Source organism: Phyllostomus discolor, chromosome 1 (assembly GCF_004126475.2).
Source record: "Phyllostomus discolor isolate MPI-MPIP mPhyDis1 chromosome 1, mPhyDis1.pri.v3, whole genome shotgun sequence".
Lineage (NCBI taxonomy): Eukaryota > Metazoa > Chordata > Mammalia > Chiroptera > Phyllostomidae > Phyllostomus > Phyllostomus discolor.
Window position 1 is genome coordinate 173,230,609 of NC_040903.2, and position 21,036 is coordinate 173,251,644.

The window sequence follows — 21,036 nt, forward strand, 5'->3', positions numbered from 1 at the left end:
GTGTTTATTGATACACATTACTTAACCTTAGTTATTATTTACATTTTAAGTTTATATTTCACATTCACAAAAACTTTCTGAAATCTGTACTTCAGCTAAAGTTGGCAACATCCATCCAACTGCATGCCTACTACCCAATTTTCTAGAGCCTAGATCAGATCACTTTCAATAAGAAAAATTACAGAGTGGAGGATTCTGAAAAGTTTGTCCAGTATTCAAGATATTACCACACAAAATATCCCTAGGGTTAGTTGGGTTACTTTTTCATCATGTAAGTTAATTAAAAACATTTAAGATAAAAGTAGCAGCTATACTCTTACCCTTAAAGACCAAATGTTCATGAGCCCACCTAGGCCACCAGACACCAGGGCCAACCCATCTGAACTAAAGGCGACGGTCCGGACAGGGGTGATGTGTCCCCGCAGCTGATAAACACACTTCGCTCCGGCTGGTTTCCTATATCCATCCTGCAATTCATTTTTATTTTTAAGATGTATTGAAATTAAAACAATTTATTGAGTCAAGACTTATAATTCATTCTTGGAAATTTTATATTTCAGTGAAACATTGGGGAGGAGGGCAGGACAATTCTCAGAAGGATTAGCCTAACTGAGAAAATAAATATTAACCTGGTTCTCCTTTGCTGAAGGCGAATTTCATCTTTTTTTGATGCACTTTTACGCTAGTTTCCTAACTCTTCAAACTGGCAGAAATGACAACATTTCTAAATTCTAGTTATCCCTCAGAGATAGGAAAACTCTCTACTTCTTAATGAGTATGTTAATATTTAGAGTTACTTTATATAATTTTCATTTTTAGTACCTAACATCTATGAATTGTACATGCTGGCTCCATACAAAGAGGCCCTCTTTTTGTGCAGGTGGTTCTGTGATGTGACGTTTAATTTTGTGTTTGCTCTGCAGGTTTAAAAGTGTGATAGGAAAGGCCTGTGCAAATACCTTCTAACACAAAGTGCAAACCAGATTTACCTTTAGTGCTTCTACCTTTGCCTCTGTAGTATCTTCCTCTCACTAGCGAGCTACTGACCCATCCCTCCTCACTCCTTTCTCCCTGCTTTAAAGCTTCCTCTTCCTTCCAGTTATGACAGAGTATAATACCAGATGTATTCCTCTACCCAAGAAACATAAAGCCTGTTTCTTTCAGGGGTATTTGTGTCATGAACAAAAGAAAAAGCAGCAGAGGCTGCAAGCTGGTAGCTCAGGGATGCAATTTGTTTGGCCACCCAGTGCTGTAAAGAATTTTAAGTCAGGTACCAAGTGTGACATTGGAAGACTGTACTTAAAACACTGGAATTTTGGTTTCTATCAAAAAAATTAGACAATTTGGTAACAAGAAATAGGCTCTCATTTTTTTAGGGTAACCATCAACTTTGTGGCAACTGGACCACTTACGTGAAGCATGTACACTTCTGATTTTTTAACCTTCTCCACACCTTCCAACTCCCAGCTTCAGGAATTTACTATTTGCCTTGATGGTCCTGTAAGCACCTACCTGAATTTGTAACCTCTGCTTAAGGTAAAGGGAATTGTTCTTCATAGATGGAATTCTGGTATCAGTAAGAGATACTCTAAAAAGGTGTGCTCCCGTAGTGTTCCTATTTCACTGTTCCAAAAACTTAGCTTAGGTGTCCATCTGTGGTATCAACTATATCCATTACCATAAATGCTCACCACTCAACATTTATTGAACATTTCACTTTAACAAGTAATATGGTGTCTCTGACTTACAAACAAGTAAACTAATTCAGAGAGTACACAAAGCATGACAATTATTCTATTTCCCCAATGGACCTTGTCCTCTGACAACATATTCTCCATCTATGGTTTCAAACATGGTCTTAAAAATACCAGAACATTTACCTGGCAATTTGATTCCTGGTCCCACCATCCTTCTGCAACAGCCATACTGGTCTGTGTGGTATCTTGTGGAATACACCAAACACATACTAAGCCACTCTGACAGCCACTTAAAAAATGATCACATAAACCAAAATATGTCAATATGAAGAAAAGTATTTTTAAATAACAACGAAGACTTGATAGAAGTACTATGGTATTATTTTAAAATTTATTTGTAGTAGGTATGATATAATCTTTTATAAGAAATATAACTAGGGCCCTGACCGGTATGGTTCAGTTAGTCGGGTGCCAACCTGCAAAGTGAAATGTCACTGGTTTGATTCCTGGTCAGGGCACATGCCTAGGTTGGGAGTTCAGTTCCCCGACAGGGCACATACAAGAGGCAACTGATTGGTATTTCTCTCACATATGGATGTCTCTCTCCCTCTCTTTTTCCCTTCCCACCCCTCTCTAAAAAATAAATATTTTCTTAAAAAAAGAAAGAAATACAACTAGGTCTGATATTCTAACATCACACCCAGATAAGGAGATCACATACTAAGTTTCAAAATCTTTATTTCTCTAAGGTGATCTATGGTATTACATTTAAGACTAATAACTGGCAATAAACTGTTTAAGACTACTGAGAAGCCACATTTAATGCAAGTATCAGTTTATACTAACATGAAAGTGGAGACAGACACACACATAAATTTACAACATACGTAGCCATCAGTAAATGCAATTTGGATCCTTTCCCTGGGAGGCTGCACCAAGCGATTCCATTCACAATAGACGGGTGGCAGAGTGAATGTAGACAGTGCCAGCATCCTGAAATAGGCCCCCAGAGTTTCACATTCTCTTCTTTGGCACATGTCAAAAGAATATGACCTGTTGGGTCCCACTTCATACTAACAAGGGTATCCTTAAAATGGTAAGGGGAGGGAAAAAATCGTATTAATGCTTCCTTCACAAATACTTTAAATTCAATATTTATGACCTATTCTATTACTCAATTATTTGGAAATTAATATTATATGCAAATCAGATCGTTATATCATTCCTAATCACCAAACCAACTTACCCTTTCATACAGTCTGTATCATATTTGCTGCAGTTTCAAAGTTCAATGTTAGTTAAATAATGGAATTCTGATTTAGAAGGAATATGTTACCTCTCACTTAACATTTCAAGAGTTATCTTTATTGACACTTAAAATTTGAAAAATAATAAACTTAAAGAATACTATCAAAACAGCAGTATTTATGAGAGTCTGGGGCATGGTCTGTGTTGATATGGTTGTTACCATTGTGCCCTGACTGTTTCTTTTTTGCCCTCCGTCCCAACTCCTGGCTTCACACATTCACATTTCTGAGCTGGCGCTGTAAATGTCTGAACCGGCAACTTTTGTTAAGGTAAAGGAATCATTCTTCATAGATGGAATTTCTCTCATTAGAGAAAGGTACTTTGAGAGAGGATGGTCCAAGGATGTTCCTATTTCGCTGCTTTGGTTTTACTTCTTTTTTGGCTTTTTTACATAGACTTTTTCATGTATATACATAATCTACCGATTTTGTGTCATGACAGAATATTAAATAGTAAGTGACTGATATAAAAAAAACTAGAGAATCCAGTATAAAGGAACACTACAGTAAGAAACAAAAAAAGTAACCATCTGGTAAAGATGCTTTACCTTATGTGCATCAATTAGAACAATGCCTCCTTTCTCAAGTGGCTCCTTTGTTCCCAGTAACAATTTTCCATCAAAATATCCCACTGCAAATGGTCTGTCTTCACTGAACCAAGCAATGCAAGTTACAGACACTAACATGATAAGAACAAAATAAAAATAAAAAAGAAAGAAAAGAGACTTAATTGACATTGTCTAACATAAAAAGACAAAAACTTTGCAACAAATATATGCTACTGCAATCAATGCAAGTAAGCTTCTTGACAACTCTGTAACGAATTTAGACAAAACGTAGGCCTACAGCAGGGATTCCATGTAACTCACTTTAAAAGTGTTATTTATAAGGGACAAGGACTACCTCATTTAAAAAAATATTTTTAATTTTTCAATTACAAGTTTAGTTCAATATTTCGTATTAGTTTTGGGTGTATGAAATACCTCATTTTTAATCTTTTGTTATTTTCAGGTGGGTATTGAAAAAAACAAAATTAAATTCCCTTGCCGATTTTAAGTGATTATACAAGATTCTTTCCTTTTAGACTAGAATCTACAAAGAAACTGAGAAGTAAAATAATCCAAGTCATAGAAAGAAAATTACTGGTCCATTATTTTGCTTAATATTCCCTTCTCAGTGTGTTCCCATATTCTATCGAACAGATTCTATTCTAACAATATATTTGCTTCTTTCAGTATATACAACACTAGATTGCTACAAAAAAAGTATTTGTGGGAGTAGAAGGGGACATGGGAACTGAGTTGATGGGAGAAACACTTTTTACTACATATATTTTTAAATTTTAAAAATTTTGAACCTTATTGAATGTATCACTTATTAAAAACTTGGTGCCCCCCCCACCCCCAAACTCTCCTATTCTGTTAAGAGTGCCATTTAAGCTAGGGCTGTGAACTTTGAAATACCCCACTCCCCCAATCAACGAACAAAAACTATCCAGTAATATGCCTATGTATCCAAATGGAACAAAGCGAGAAAATAAATGAAAATCAACTTGCTACCATCTCCTGTCAGACTAGTAACTTCACTTCTCTGTCTCCCATTTCCTCAATTTCACTCATTTGTTAACACTTTCATCTCTACTAACGATTTTTTTTTCTTCTCTTGGGCATTCCTAATTTTCAGTGGAGACTCAGAGCCTACCATAAGTGTTTAAATACTTACACAAAAGATGAATGACTAATATAATTCTATTAGATCTTTTTTGACAGAGAGGTAGGCCTGCCATAAGTGTTCAAATACATACAGAAAGGATGAATAACTAATGTAATACTATTATATTTCTTTTGGCAGAAATCCTTGGTGTGGGTTGGGAGAGAAGTATCTTTCAACCTAGTAACTAATTAAAATGAAACACCAATCAGACAATTTACAAAGCAAAGCCAAAAGTATTTTTAAAAGCAAGTGCCAAAGCAACAAAGTCTGTCTGATTGCCCAGCGGGGGTAGGGGGGGGATTACTTTCTCAACTAGGCCCAAATCTAGTCATTTACCATCCTTTCGATAGCAATGCTCCAGTTCTCGACGGTGCATGGTGGACACATCAACAACTTCAATCAGTCCTAGAGATCCATCCATCCGTCCCACCAACAGTAATTCTGGAGACTCCCCTGACCAGGCTGTAGCTGGACCCTCCTCCGGCCAAGCCAGGGAAGATACCCAATGAGGCTGAATATCTATTAACCCTTTTCCTCCTAAGAGAAAGAAAATGTTAACTGGTTGTCACTTAATTCTTAAAAACAAGAAAAAAATACTACTTAATTCTAATATAATTCAAAGTAGCCCCCCCCTTCAAAATAGTCTAGTAATGAATATGACTGTAAGGCAGGTCCCTCGTTTATATAATAAATAGATTAAGAAATGAATAGGCTTTTCTGGAACTATGAATGGAACAAGATGGTAGCTTTACAGAAAAAAAGAGTAAAAATACTTCGTGAACAAATGTTAATCACTTAAGTCCTTTCCTAATAATTACTGAAAACCAAATTAACGTAAGAAATTTACCTACAGTCAAGGTCATTACTTCAAATATGTGAAATAGAGCAGCCATCCTTAAACTCAGTATTTTATTCATGTGTAAAAATGAACAAAATACTGATAAGCACAAGATTACATTAATGATTTTTACTTTCCAGGGAGGTATTATTGAAAAATGACAAGAATCTGTACCTGTGAAACAGACATAATCAACAGAAATATTTCAAGTGATTTAAAAAGAATACATAGCTAAAAATTCAGTGACCACTACTTCCCCTCAAATCCTACTCTGAATACTTAGCAGTACATGAAAAAAATGTTTAGTTTATAGCTACTGAGTCAGGTGAAACTACAAGGAAGAAAAGTCAGGAAATGAGCACTTCCTCTTTAACTTAAACCATGGTATGCAAAGATTTTTACCGTTGATGAACAGACTGTGAGTTTCAAGGTGAAGGGAAGCCATTGCTTGGACTCAAAAGGTACTCAAAAGTACTTTCAGTATTTACATGACTCTTACCGTTAACTTGCCAGATATTCACTGTCTTTTCCAAAGCTCCAGCTAGGTATTTCCCACTGATACTCCAAGAAACAGGTAAGAAGCTTGGATCACTGGGTGATCCCAGGCTTTCTTCAATATCCCCTTCCCTAAAACATAATAGATATGTATGAAATTTTAATCCCCATGATCCAAAAGTAAATTAAACCCCAAACCTTACAGTAAGGGTTTCATGTGGACTTCAGAACATAAAATAGCATTTTTATGTTATTTTACATAACATAAAAATACATTTTGAAAGCTAGGCTAGCAGATTTGACAATTTCATATTCGCCAGTGTTAGTCATATTGTGAAAAACAGAATTATAAAGGAGTGATGCTTAGATCATGCATCATTTAATACAGTATATAATTTGTCAATAAAGACTAATTCTATCTGGGTTGTACAATGGTTATTATTCAGAACACACTGATTATTGTTTGCCTGATCTCCATGTAAGTTTTCAAAAAAGAAACACAGCTAGCTACATTTTACTACAGAATAAATACCATTATTCTAATTCCTAAATAATCTTTAAAGAATGATGGAAAATTAGCCTACTGTTTTATAGAATTGCACATTTATTTGCCAGATAGTTGACTTTTATTTAGTTCTGAGAATGTCCAGATATTGTTAATAATTTTATTTGCTGAATAACTATTCCAAATATTTTTTTTAAATTGGGAATATAGTAAGACTATTCTAAAAACACCTGCAGTCCTGCCTGGTGTGGCTCAGTGGACTGAGTGCAGGCTGCAAACCAAAGGGTCGCCAGTCAGGGCACATGCCTGGGTTGCGGGCCAGGTCCCCAGTGGGGGCCACGTGAGAGGCAACTACACATTGATATTTTTCTCCCTCTTTCTCCCTCCCTCCCCCTCTCTCTAAAAATAAATAAACCTTTAAAAAGAACTGCAAAAAATTTCAGTGACAATTTGATTACATTAACACAACCAAACTAAAGCACATTTAGAATTCTCTTATTTTAAATGTTATACACAAGATAACATTAGCACTCACAATCTGTTGAACACGCAGGTCTGTTGCAGTGAATACTGCTTCTTGGTAACATTCCACACCCGGATGGTGCCATCGTTGCCACTTGTGGCCAAGAGTCCTTTTTTATTACACCAAACACAAGTCATTACCTAGAAAAGTTGAAAATGTCCAACAATATTTAAGCAAGTTTTGGCTTCAGTAATTCTGTCATTTCAAAATGTTCTATCAAATCTTTAAAACAATCTACCATAAAATTGTCAAAGTATCTATGTTTTAATGCAATATGCATTGTTTCACTCTTTTCTAATTAGTTTGCAAATACAAACTTATTTGATGTACAGCCTAAAGTACTATGCCCAAACTCATTTGAGTTATTTGAGATTTGCTGACACCTTTACTACAACTGTTTGTTTATTTAATTTACTGAGTTGGCCAAAAAGTCCATTCAGTTTCTTCCATAAAATAAAACACACATTTTTCATTTTCACCAATAACTTTATTGACTTGGATATTTTGAATATGTCAACTATCTCCAGCATGATTGCTCTCAATGTCTCATTTTGATGGCCATCAACTTCAAATGGTCTACTGGACAGTGGTGCATCGTCCAACAAGAAATCTCCAGCACAAAACTTTGCAAACCATTTTTGACATGTTCAATCAGTCACAGCACCTTCTCCATACACTGCACAAATCTTTTTTTGTGTTTCAGTTGTATTTTTATCATTCTTGAAATAATAAAGTTTAATATGCCAAAAATGTTGCACATTTTCTTCCATTTTTAATATTACAAGGGCTACACAAAAACTGACCAATTTTGATAAGTATTTTTAAGTGCACACTGATATGACAGCTGTCACAATACAATCTAACAAAATGGTTTCAAATGAAGAAATATAAGTAAGCACTACTAGAGCCATCTTATGGAAAAAACCAAATGAACTTTTTGTCCAATCCAATAAAAATGTGTTTATTTAATTCAATAAAGTATAAATACTTAAACATATTTATATGTTTTATAAAATAACACAGACTGAGAAGTGATTTTAAAATTAGTGAATAGAGGCCAGTCTGCATGTCCTAACCTGCCCTTGTCATTGCTCATGGGCCCAGTGGGTTACATTAAAACAGCGAGGCCAATTTCTTTTCCTCTTATGTGTATAAGCCTTCACCTTTTGTGTGCCTATTCCTTTGGTTTTCTCTTCTTACCCACCATCTGATTTTCCTATTTGTATACTATTATGTCAACCCAACATACAGAAAGAGCTGGTAACTACCAGATAAATATTGATAACTTAGTGTGTGTGTGAGGGAAAGAGAGAAAAAGAAGAGGAAGAGAGAGGAAGGAGAGGAAGTGGGCAGGGAGAGAGAAAGATTGATCTAAACTTTGAGCTCTTTGAAGGGAAGTAGAAACTATTTTATCTTACATAAGGTGATCAGCACACTTGGGACTCAAAATACGTACTCTGTTCTGATGAGCCTCCAACTTGATAAAGGAACATTTCCTGAGATCTCCTCCCATATCGGCGAGTGTTTGTGGAGTAGTTTGGTTGTCACGGTCGTGTGCAGCCAGAGTGCGTACGAGCTGCTGAGCAGCCCATTGCCTATGCTGTGAGGACAGCCTGGAGGACAGGCAGCAAGCTGCCAGGGCATTAGCTAGCTCCAGAGGGCCTACAGCAGAAGGATCATAGGAAGGATGGACATACAATTGAGCAGTTAAACCTGCTTAAACAAAACAATGAAATGATGCCCAGGTGAGAGCTGGTGGTGGTGAACAAACAAAAATGGGTTAACCCATATTTTTTAAGAATTAGCACTTTTGCAAGCAATCATTTCACTAATATATGCATATAAGATAGAAACTATTTATCTCATCAAATTATATAATAGAGCTGATTAATTACAAACATACATTCATATTCATCAATCAACAGTTCTTGCTCTAAGGGCACATGTGCAGCAGAAATAATTTTAAGGCCAGGGCAAAGGCGGAATATCCTAAAGAATAAGAATTTAGCCTTTGCTGCTCAAAAGTGATCTTAATAGCCAGCCAAGGGCCTGGGGCCTATAGATCGAAAGACCCATCTCACTTGACCACAAGGTCCTGACAAAGAGAAGGGTAAAGAGGAGTGATTAAGTAGTCCCTTCAAAGTGCTATCACCTTAAGACAGAGAAAAACAGCACTACCTTTATCGGCATTTTATTAAGAAAACCTACCACCATTACTATCTATGGCAGCAATTTTCAACTGGTGTGCTGCAGCACACCGATGTGCCGCAAGAATTTTTAAAACGCGCAATTCCCGACTATTTAGTCAGGGGCACTGACTTCTTTTTCCTCAGAATGTCAAATTAAATGACAATAGTCAACAAAATGGCTGTCTGGTATGAAAGAATCAGAATCATTCCTATCTTTTTGTCAGACCAGCAAAAATTGTATTCCCTGGGTGTGCCGCACAATTTTAGTAATTTGTGTATGTGTGCCATGAGATGAAAAAGACTGATCTATGGTGACACAAACAATAATCTAATAAAATAATCTAATCAAACCAAGACTAATTTGGTATATTTTCTAATATTTCTTTTCATGCACAATGAAAAAGTATCTATATACTCCTTTTATGATCTAAATTAAGAAGCATACATGAGGTTACAGAATTCATCACAAAGAACAATGCAAAAACACATTTTTAAAAACATGAATCAAACTGACTAGAAGATTGTACAGATTGACTGGAAGACTATAAATTAAACTGTATGAAGCTTACCTTTCTTTTCAACTTCTGACTTATCATAGTTAGGTCTCAGTTTGGCCCCTTTGTCTGCTAGTAATGCCACAAGGGCCTGAGTTACAACAAAGTTTGGGGAGGTCACAAGCTTATTCTCTTCAGCAATTCCTCGGAGAAAGCTGGGTAGAAACTTTCGCTGAATTGGATCATCTACCGTAGTTAGATTTACACCTGTTGCAGCAGAAATCAAGTTCTGAAGAGGCAATTAGAACAAACAGGTTTAATTTTTACATATAATTTTGGAACAAAAGAGATTTCACTTTAAAAGGCTCTTTTAAGAATCAGCTGGAAGTAAGGAATGCAACAAGAAAAGCACTGAAAGCTAGTTTACCTGTGTACACAACTGCACCAACAGCTTTGCAGCACTAGGAGTATTTGATGCCAGACATCCCACTGCTGTGCTCAGATAAGCCAAGCAAGAGATGGGCTTGTTGGCTTTGCTGTGCCCACCTCGTGAGCGTTCTGTGGGGCTTGCCATGGCGGAAGGGCTGGTGGAGAGGCCAGCTCTCCCTGCTGCAGCCAAGCACATTAATCGAACCAGTGTGCGGATATCTGTAAGCCCCAGAGATTCAAGACCAGCAGCCAGGCTACAACTGGAACCACTGCCAAGAAAGGAAAACACTTCAGATGTATAAAGAAAACAGTTTTCTTACGGAACCATTTGGAGCCCCCACGTACCATCCATAGTTCCAAAAACCAAAAGTGAAGGCAAGCGGCACTATTATTAGTCATACATGTCATAAGAGATGACCAAAAATATTATGTAAACTGAAAACTGCTATTGAAACTTAAAATATTGACATACACTTGAAGCATAACTGAGTTACTAAAGTATAACATACAGGAATGTTCACAAATCATGAGTTTTCACAAACTCAACAAACCTATGCAACCACCTGCCAGGTCAAGAGAACATTGCCAGAACCTCAGAAGCCTGCTTGGGCCCTTCTCGGTCACTAAGCCCTCAAAAGTAACCACTATCCTGACCTATAAGCCACCTATGTTTTTGAATTTTGTGTAACAAAAATAATAAACTATATTTTTTTGTGTCTGGCTTCTTGTGCTCAACCTTGCTCGTACGACTCATTATGTTGTTGCATTACAGCAGTGATTATTCATTTTCACTGGCAGGTAAATGATATTGACCACAATTAATTTATCCATACTGATGATAATCAGATGGTTTCCGGCACAGTGCTATTATGAATAGTGCTGATGTGAATGTTCTTGCTTGTGTATCTTAGGGTGAACATATGTAAGCATTTTTGGTTGGGTATATACCCAGAAGTGAATTTCTGGGTCATGGAATATGTTAACATTCACCTTTAGCTGGTACTATCAAACAGTTTTCCAAAGTAGTTGTACTAATTTATTTTCTCAGTGTACAGGCATGGCAAGAGTCTCCATCATGGAATCTGCAGGTTTAGTTACACAGTTGGTTAATTCTGTAGAAAACCTCATCTGACCTTTTAACTTTAGCCTGCACCAAAGAGATCAATAGCCTTAGTTTCCCATTTCAGATAATAAAATGAAAATGTTTACTGTTTACTCAGTTACTATAGTGGCATTATTTTCTACCTAAGAAGAGCCAAGTATTAACTGAATGACTGAATAAATGAATAGGGATGATGATTATGTCCAACTTCTGTCAATTAATAATACATATTCCAGTTTCTAAAACAATACCAGACTCCTGTCTAACATGTACTAGAAGCTGGTGGAACATAATCTGACACGGCAGCACACCTACCTGACCGACAGGAGAGACAGAGCTCTCATGACCATGGTTCTGGCCAGCAGCACTTGAGCAGCAGCAGTCACTCTCCGCAGAGCCACCACTCGGTCGTGAGGGTTCGCTAAGGCAGCTGCCTGCTCACCTAATGTGACTCTTCCAGAGGAACTCTTTTCTACAGAGCCGTGGCAACCTGAAAAACACGGTCTGTTAGTGCTCAACATGGTAAGAGAAAATAGCTGAGCTCCTGAAAAATTCTCTCATTCTATTTCGGTTCTAGGATACAAGGAAATACAGCAAACCAATGTGTTTTGCTCATCTGAAACCTTTTATACAGAAAAGTTCTTGAGAGAAATAAATATTTCTAAATTAACAATCCATTACAGAAGAAATATGCTTCTTAAATTCTTTTGATTTTATTTATTTTGCTCATGTATAACACCTACTGATATTAACAAATATAAAAAAGATAGTTTTAAAAATAATCTTTTTACACATAAAAGGCCATCAATACTGTCCCAATTCTTTATTTTGTACTTCCTATCACAAAAAGTTACCACACTCTCATCCAAATTTTTAAAAAAAAGACTGCAAAATAGTTTTTAGTCAGTTTCAGGATTCCCTTATCACAAAGTTAAAAAAAATCTTACTCATATTTTATAAATTTTTAATACTTCACTATTTCATAAAAACAATAAAAAATTGAAACTGTATCATATCCTACCTTCAAAATGTTAATTAAAACAACTGGCTCAAGATACTTAATGAGGTGGAACAATGTTGAATCCTTATTTTTATTATTATTTACCTTTACCTTATTATTTTTATCTACCTAAGAAATAAATGAATATAGACTATGAAATCCATGCCAATCAGCATTTCAATAACTTACCTATTTGCATCAGAGTCTCTTCCATACTGTTTGTGGCTGTTACCATTGCTACTGATGCTCCCAATGGATCACTGTCGGGGAACTGGACTGGTTCTGGTACAATACGTCGGTCATTTAAACCAAGTGGTCCAGCAAGTAATTCAAATTCTTCTTCACCTGTTAGCTTTTCATCTTCATCAACATCCAACATGTCCCAGTCTTCTGGAATTTGAATACACAGATGTATGGTATGTGAATATAAACAAGACATAACTGTTGGCAATGGTTACTGTGAGATATGTCTAAGATGCAGATGGACTAAAGGCCCGGTGCCTATAAAACAAACTATGGCACCATCTCCTGGTGATCGAAGCAAACTGCACTCCTGAGGCACAGGGAGACTAGAAGGAAAAGAAGTCAGAGCAGTTGACTCCATTTAAAACAATCAATGTTACAGCTTTTTAGAGGTTTCAACTAATAAAAAATATTTTTACAGGGCCAACAAAGAGTTCTTAACCTTGTCAATAATCTTTAGGGAATGAGTTCTTTCAAGTAAATGAATGCTCCAGATAAATTGATGCTCACTTCGTTTTTTTTTTTTTTACTTCCCTCATTTTTTTTTAACTTTTCCTCATTAGAAATTGAAAACGTATATACACTTTTCCTACTTTGAAAACAAATGTCACACAGAAACTCACATTCTGTAGTAAAACTAATATTTGAACCTAGGTCCTTTTCCTTTAACTTTTAAAGCTAGGGCTGTTGCTATCAAACTACTTTGAGCTTTTTAGGGAGGTATAAGTTAACATGTACATAAATACAAACACATGAAGGTAAATTTTAGTGATCAGATGTTATTAAGCAGAAGGTATACATAAAAATACATGTAAGATAAAGAAGCTCTCAAAACAACTACCTTCATATACACTGTCCTGCTTGCCAATTAGATCTGGAGCTTGTCCCTTGTACCTGCACCAAACATGAAGAACATTGTGTTTTTATATAAAATAGTTAGTAACCAAAAAATGCAAATTAAGTCATTAGAACATTTTAAAGGTTATTAATAAAGCAATACAAAATTAAAAAGTGTTTCAAGTTATAGGCTAATGTAATAAAAACCACTGCTATGTGAACAGTACACACATACTTACAAGACTATTTTACCAAATTACTGGGGAGGTTTCTGGGTCACCTACAACTTCTCAAATCAAAACCTATTCCAGAATACCTTAAAGATTTTATAGTTGACAAGAAGGTCAAAACCCTACTCATTTAATCTAAAGAGTCTATTTATTCATGAAGGAAAAGATCTTTCTTTTAATATATATATATATTTATTTATTTTTAGAGAAAGAAGGGAGAGAGAGAGAGAGAGAGAGAGAGAGAAAGACATCACTGTGCGGTTGCTGGGGGTTATGGCCTGCAACCCAGGCATGTACCCTGGCTGGGAATCGAACCTGGGACAGTTTAGTTCCCAGCCCGCGCTCAATAAACTGAGCTACGCCAGCCAGGGCTCTGAAGGAAAAGATCTTAATTAAGATGTCAAAAATGTGGTGAAAACCACCAATGAAAAAAAATTGACCATAAGCTTCCTTAAGGTGAGGAGCCTGCCCACAACTTGGCAACAAGTCAAAGGCTAACACGAACTCCAGTGAAGGACCTGGTGACAAACCAGCTCCTGGACTACAGGTTCCCAGCTCTGACAGGAACATGAACTCCTCAACCTCTTCCGTCCTCTTGCCCCCAATTCAGCCATCACAGAACTTTAGGAAAGGTTCAAAAGTAACTCCTAATATGAAAAAAGCCACAATTCCCATGTCTTTGATGAGACTATATACTCCTCATTCACAGGGTCTGGGTAGCCATATAATTTCAATGTACCTTTCAGAACTTGTTGTCTTAGATTTGGTCTTCAGGGCTAAGTACTTTTCCCTGCAGCTGCCACAAAGCAGGTAGTATGGATTTCCACTCCCGCATTCACCACCGAACCAGCCATCAACATAGGAGCCATTGCTCCGATAGCCCTGGCGGTTTGCACTGCGCCCGCAACCTGGGTGGTTTCTCTTCATGTGCTGATTGAAGCTGACAACACTGCATTCACACAGTTCACACACCACCACTTCTTCCCTGTCTTCAGACTCACAAACATGCTGTACAAATGATTACATACCAAATTATTAATCAATTTAACATAAAAATTAAGAGGTCAATAGATTACTGATATTAAATTAACTACTTTGTTTACATATATTGGAATATTTGTAATATGTTCATTAATGCTACATAACAAATTTCTTTCAAATCAAAATTCACATCACACAATCTGAAAGGGTTTTTTGCCATTCCTCTAATAAGTTATAAAAGTAAATGACTATCCTACTGAAAAGAGAGTTAATAAAAATGACAATCTGCCCCATCTGAAATGACTTTTTAAAAAAATTCCTCTATGAAACTACTTTTCATCTGGTCATAACATGCACACCTATTTTCTGAATTTCTAAGTAGTTATTAGAATTCATTTATCTTATAAAGCTAACATGGTAGCTGCTCTTTCCTGTAGGACTTATACCTGTGAACTTTTCAGTGTCACTGCCACAAAAGTATCACGCTAAATAATGTAAACACAGAAACCCACCATGTACCCTGGCACTGGATGGAGGTATTTACAAGATACAGGTGGCACTGGTTCCTAGAACGAGGCATTAACAGTGATTAAATGGAACCTGAAGGAAAAGAGCATGCATTCAGATAGCAAGGTGAAAACAGCAGCCACGTTATACACCCAGCAAAGTCGCCTGGGACCTGATGCTTGCTTTGTAATCTATCTTTGATATTAGAATCAAATATTACCACAATATGGCTCTATTCATCTAGTCTGGGGAGAGAAGCAATAAAATCGCACAGAAATAGCAAAAAGAGAGACTTTTTCTTATTAGTTTGTAGGTATGAAAGTAACCTTAACCGTTAGAACCACAAACTTCAGGATGAGATGTAAAACTTTTTAGAGTGTCACAACTCTAGGCAAGGCTGCCATTAGTAAGCTGTATAAACAAGAGGGCAGGAAAATAAGTCAGAGCAGCCCCCGCTGCAGTCACACACACCCAGGTAGGCCAATCCAGTACCTCTGGGATCCACATTCCCAGAATATCATTTTCACTGGTCAGGTCTTGTCCAAACATAGCTTCCATCGCTTCATCATCAAGATCAATTTCCAATTCCTCATCTAAATTAAAGTCATACAATGCCCCTGGGTCTTGCTGCAAAGATATTCCTTCTCTCCGACTTTGATTCCTGTGGGCCTGCACAGAGCGGTATAACCCCGCTCAGAACAAAACAAAAAAGGTATTTTATTTGCATGTAAAAAATAATTCTGAATATTTCGCCAATTCTTAACTGCCATACATGCAGGTGAGCGTCTATCTTAGCTTACTTATTGGAGACCACACCATAAACATAAAATTTTACCTATCGTATCTGTTCCTCGTCTGTAAAATGGGGACAATAGCGCTCATACCTGGCAAGGCTGTTGGTAGACTTAAGTAAGATAATCCATGCAAAATACTTTGTGATGTTTGTTATATGTAAAAAAAAAAAAAACCTCAGTGAATTTGGGCTGTTACAGTTCTTTTAGGTTTATTTTTTTCAATCAGCCTCTTCTTAATTATTAAATATACTTAGTATTATATATTAAGTATACATCTTATATTTTTAGAACAGTTTTAATTAATCTGTTCTGATAAACTACTGAATCACTATTTATGTTTTAATATTTCAAGGCTCAAACTGTTTTGACAAATTATGTATCTTAATTTTTAGTTTGGAAAATATATTCTCTATAACTTATGCTCCACAGGTCCAGAACATAATCCTAGAAGTATTTATTAATGTAATGAGGGAACTTATTTTTGCTTCTCTAGGGCCTTACCTAGTAATGGAGCCCTGAAGTCCACAGAGCACATCAGAAAAGCCAGTGCCTACTTCTTTGGCACAGTGTACTTTTCAGCTCTTATTATTGATGTTAAATTGTAAACACACATCCTGACTTCTTAAATTAAAAGTTGCTTGAGGACAGAGAGCATTTACCAAATCTCTCGGGGTCTAAAAGTGACCAGTATAGTCTTCTGCAACCAGGGGGAACTTCAAAATAAATCTATGAATGTATGCTGTGGTTTCAATTATTGAAAACTATGTAAAAACACAGAAAGTAGTATGCAAATAGTTACTTTGTTCATGTGGAGTACTTAATACCATTAGTTTATATCTTCTTTAATATTCCTTTTACATTGACTTTAAAATATAAGCAAGCTATATAACACTTTCACTGAGAGGAACGTGAAATACATAACTACCTGCTCTTGCTAGCAATGTGCGAGCAGCCAAATCAAACTTGTGCCTTCTTGTTACTGCTGAGCGACCCCTAGATGGTGGCCCACTTCCAGAAGCTGCATTCTCTGTGTGATCCAGATTATCAGGGCTATAAGCAGAAGTTTGAAAGCAACACAGATTTAAAAATCATTGTGAATAGAAAGCATAGATACATGCTTGCTTGTGGTGGTACCATTTCTTCCAAATATTACTGAGAATAGAATAGAATAAAACTTTGAAACATCTCTTTTGTCTTTGGTAAAGCTCCTAAGTTTTAAATCTGTCATACTGCCATGAACAATAATTTTATATGATTTTGAATTATGCCAACAATGAAATGATGTTTTATTAGTATGTTCAAATTCAAATGAGATCAATGGGCTTAATTAAATCCTAAATAATTAAACTCTTAAAATTTGAAGTGACTGAATCCTTGCATAGGGTAAAGAAATTCAAAATAAGCTATGAAAATATTCACAAAATTTGCCAGAAAAAGTCTGTGTATTACAAAAGATGCAAGCCATGCAACCATCTGACTTCATGGGCTAAAACAAAAAGTAAAGATTTAAAGTCTTAAGAAGTGCCAAAGGGGTAAGATTTTAGGAAGGAAGTGTAGAATATTTAACTATAGCTTATTTTAGGATAGGCATTATCACAGAGTTTTAAAAAAAGATATATTGTACAAATATTAAAAACTAAAGAAGAAATAAAAATATAAATTCTTAAAGAGACAGAAAAGACCTAAATCCAATTCTATCCAATGCACTAATTAAATCAACTTCTAACATTACAAGGAATGTTCTATTTTACATCACTTATGTAAAATAATTTTATCAACTTGTTTAAAAAAAACTTGTTTTAAATGTTTCCTCTTTTAAAGTCAACTTGATATAAATTTTTTTCCCTTCTTTCCCTGAAAACATCCATCCAAGGCAAAGCTTATGTCATCCTTACCCTTGACAGAAACATAAACTTGAAACTAAAATGTCCATATTTTCATATATCTCTGTATCAACTTTCTACATCATTAGAAGCATCTATAAAGGGAAATAAATGGGGTTCTTGGGGCACCACCTATAACATTTTGAACAGAAATATGGAAGGTGAAAATTTTACCTTTCACTAAAGCCTTCCTCCATTTCAGCAGCATCAGCTGATGGGATGTCTCCTGGTGACTGCAAATAACAGGGATCATTTGATTTCCCACCACTGCCCAGAACTGCTGCTCCATGCCTTGAGTCTGCTGTGCTGCCTGTCTGAGGCTCCTCCTCATCCTCATGCCCAGGGTGCTCTATCATCCACATGGCAAGGACAGTGATGTTCTGGGCATCAGCCTCTCCTCGAGCACCTGAACAGGGGAAAAAAAAGTCTGATACTGATTTTGGGCAAAATAATTAGTTATTCATGCTATCAGCTTAAGGGTGTCTACTATGATGTCACTGTAACTAAATTTGGTGTTAAAAATCTAACCAAGCTTTATGGCCTCTTAAAAATATACTGCCATTAATAAGATCAGGCTTCTCATGTCTGCATATACTGATATATAAAAACATCCTACCTGTGGCTTCCATGGCTTTGGCAATCTGTCGGAGAGAAAACCCCATTTCCAGCAAGGGTACTGCAATGGCTGGAGGAGGAGGAGACGTTGAAAGTCTGCTGCTTGGGTCTGACAAGGCTGAGACAAAAGAAAGAGAAGTAAAGGCCTAAATATCACTATATACCATGAGTAAAAAGTGTGCTCATAACTACAAGTTTCTTAATACTGTCCAAATTTAATAAAACTTTACTATAACAAGAACTGACTAAATGTATAACTATGATTAAACTTGTTATAGATGAAGGTTTTTCATAAAAATAAACCTGTTAATGCAAAAGAAAATTGAAAAAATTAAAACATTTTACTTTGAAATAGTTACCTACTTATAAAAATTTCAAACTTGACATTTGCAAGAGTACAAAAAGAACTCTTTTAACCCTGAACCACTTGAGAGTAAGTAGCAGATAGTCTCCCTGAATACACTAATACATAACTCCTAAAATAAGGACATTTCTCCTGCATAACCACAACACAACCAACAAAGTCAGGAAATTAAGAATTTATCATCTAATCTAGATCTTGTTCTAGTTTCACCGAAAATTTAGGTAGTATTTTCTTTTTTTTAAATTTAATCTTCATTGTTTTTTTAACATTACTTTTTAGTCCTCTTCTATCTCCTCCTCCAAGCAATCACCACACTGTTTTCCTTTGTCCATGAGTCCTTTTTCTTTTTTTGCTCAATCTTTCCACCCTTTAACCACGCCCCCCTGCACTAGCTGTCATCTGCTTGCTCTTCAACTATGAGTCTGTCTCTGTTTTGCTTGTTAGTTGTTTGTTCATTAGATTCCACATGAGTGAAATCATATGGTATTTGTCTTTCTCCTATTGGCTTATCTCACTTAGCAAAATATTCTCCAGGTCCATCCATACTGTTGCAAAGGGTAAAATTTTCTTTGTTTTTTTTTTTTTTTTTTACAACTGAGTAGTATTCCATTGTGTAAATGTTCCATAGTTGTTTTATCCACTCATCTACAGATTGACACTTGGGCTGCTTCCCATATCTCAATGATTATAAAAAATGCTGCAATGAAGGGGTGCTTACGTTCTTCCACATTATTGTTTTGGAATTCTTCTAATATATTCCAAGAAGCAGGATTGCTGGGTCAAAATGCAGACCCATTTTTAATTTTCTGAGGTATCTCCATACCACTTTCCACAGTGGCTGCATCAATCTGCATTTCCACCAACAGTGCAGAGAGGCTCCCTTTTCTCCACGTCCTCGCCAGCACTTGTTGTTTGCAGGTATTGTTCTTCACAGAAGAGGATCTAATCCGGGATCACCTTTGCATTTATTTAGTTTTCATGTTTCTCTTTAGTGTCCTTCAATTATTTTGATACTTTGAAGGTTATAAGCCAGGTATTGGTAGAATGTTAATTTGGGTTTGTCTGATGTTTCCTCATGATCAGATTCAAGTTGTGCCTTTTGGCTAGAGTGCCACAGAACTGATACTGCCTTCTTGTCATTGCAATTTTATTAGATGGTACATGACTTCAATTTGCCCCATTACTGGCCACGTTAACTTCGATCATTTGAGTCAAGCTGGTGGTATCTTCAGATTTCTCTACTGTAAAAGTACTTTTTTTGGCCTTTGTAATTATTAACTATTTGTGGTGAGGAACTACGACAATATATATATCCCATTCTTTAACTGTTTCAATCACTAGCATCCACTTATTTCACAGTTGAATTAATCATTATTATGATGGTTTACAACTAATGGGTTTTTAAGTTCATCACTCCTTTTAGATTCATCAGTTGGTATTCCACTCTAAATCAAAGCTTTTCCTTTCTCCATCAGTATAGGGTTATAGATTCTTATTGTATTGATGGGTTATTATCTATGACTATCATTATGACTTTTTATTTTCATGCCCCAAACCTCCCAGATTTGGCCAGTGGAAGCACCTTCAATCTGGTTTCTATATCCTTGAAGTATGCATCTATTATTCTCTTGAGTACTTTACTAATTTCTGGCACAAGCTATTCCAGGCTCATCTTAAACTAAACCATGAAATTAGTCATTTCTCCCAGTAGATTTGGGTTCCTTTTTGGAGAGAATAGTACTTAGAAGATAAGGTCTTGGCACTAGGTGTGATTACTGCTACTGAAGCATCACTGCTCCCAGCGCTCAGTGGACAGTGCTAGTGGAGGCCCTCTTCATTCTGTATGGCTGATGCCTGGTGCTTCTGGGCCATGTGAACATTTCCTCACCCCACTTAAATTCCAATGTTCCATGCCAACCCACCCCCACATACACAAGGAGCTTTTCTTGCCCCAATCTTGCTCTGACACCCCACTCTGGGCCACCATGCCACCCACCTCCCAAACCCTGCTGGCATGAATGACTACCTAGCTTGGCCCCACTTAATGGCTTTTGAATTAAATTAGGAAGAAGGGAGAGGAGGAGAGAAGGCTGACCATAGCTCTAGTTTTTCCTGTAAAAAAATGTCACTTCTGCTACAGTGGTGATAGTACTGATATGTCTGTTGAACTTCTGCTTCTAGCCATGATGGAGTAACAGGGACTGGATTTACGCTCACCTTAAACAACCACAGGCAGTATTGGAAAGTGATCCCTGAGAGAGGAGAATCAAATGAGGCAGGGTATACCTGC

General features: G+C 36.4%; 1 protein-coding gene across 10 annotated transcripts in view; it reads right to left on the minus strand.

Moving 5' to 3' along the window:
- HERC1 (HECT and RLD domain containing E3 ubiquitin protein ligase family member 1) overlaps nt 1–21,036 on the minus strand; it is a 177,553-nt gene that overhangs the window by 26,074 nt on the left and 130,443 nt on the right. For 6 of the 10 annotated variants that reach the window (XR_004905037.1, XR_004905041.1, XR_004905038.1 and 3 more), the window contains 18 exons: nt 18,384–18,500; nt 17,942–18,173; nt 16,810–16,934; nt 15,562–15,782; nt 14,342–14,610; nt 13,377–13,429; nt 12,482–12,682; nt 11,608–11,782; nt 10,189–10,459; nt 9,837–10,050; nt 8,535–8,791; nt 7,091–7,218; nt 6,055–6,182; nt 5,054–5,254; nt 3,553–3,683; nt 2,585–2,784; nt 1,881–1,986; nt 321–467 (listed from right to left, as the gene is read on the minus strand). Coding sequence is in view for 2 of the 10 variants with exons in the window: in XM_036034504.1 (XP_035890397.1) it covers nt 321–467; nt 1,881–1,986; nt 2,585–2,784; nt 3,553–3,683; nt 5,054–5,254; nt 6,055–6,182; nt 7,091–7,218; nt 8,535–8,791; nt 9,837–10,050; nt 10,189–10,459; nt 11,608–11,782; nt 12,482–12,682; nt 13,377–13,429; nt 14,342–14,610; nt 15,562–15,782; nt 16,810–16,934; nt 17,942–18,173; nt 18,384–18,500 (3,176 nt within the window). In the remaining 8 variants the exon portion in view is untranslated. The remainder of the gene's footprint in view (nt 1–320; nt 468–1,880; nt 1,987–2,584; nt 2,785–3,552; nt 3,684–5,053; nt 5,255–6,054; nt 6,183–7,090; nt 7,219–8,534; nt 8,792–9,836; nt 10,051–10,188; nt 10,460–11,607; nt 11,783–12,481; nt 12,683–13,376; nt 13,430–14,341; nt 14,611–15,561; nt 15,783–16,809; nt 16,935–17,941; nt 18,174–18,383; nt 18,501–21,036) is intronic. The other 4 variants (XR_004905043.1, XR_004905042.1, XM_036034506.1 and 1 more) reach the window with 2 other exon arrangements.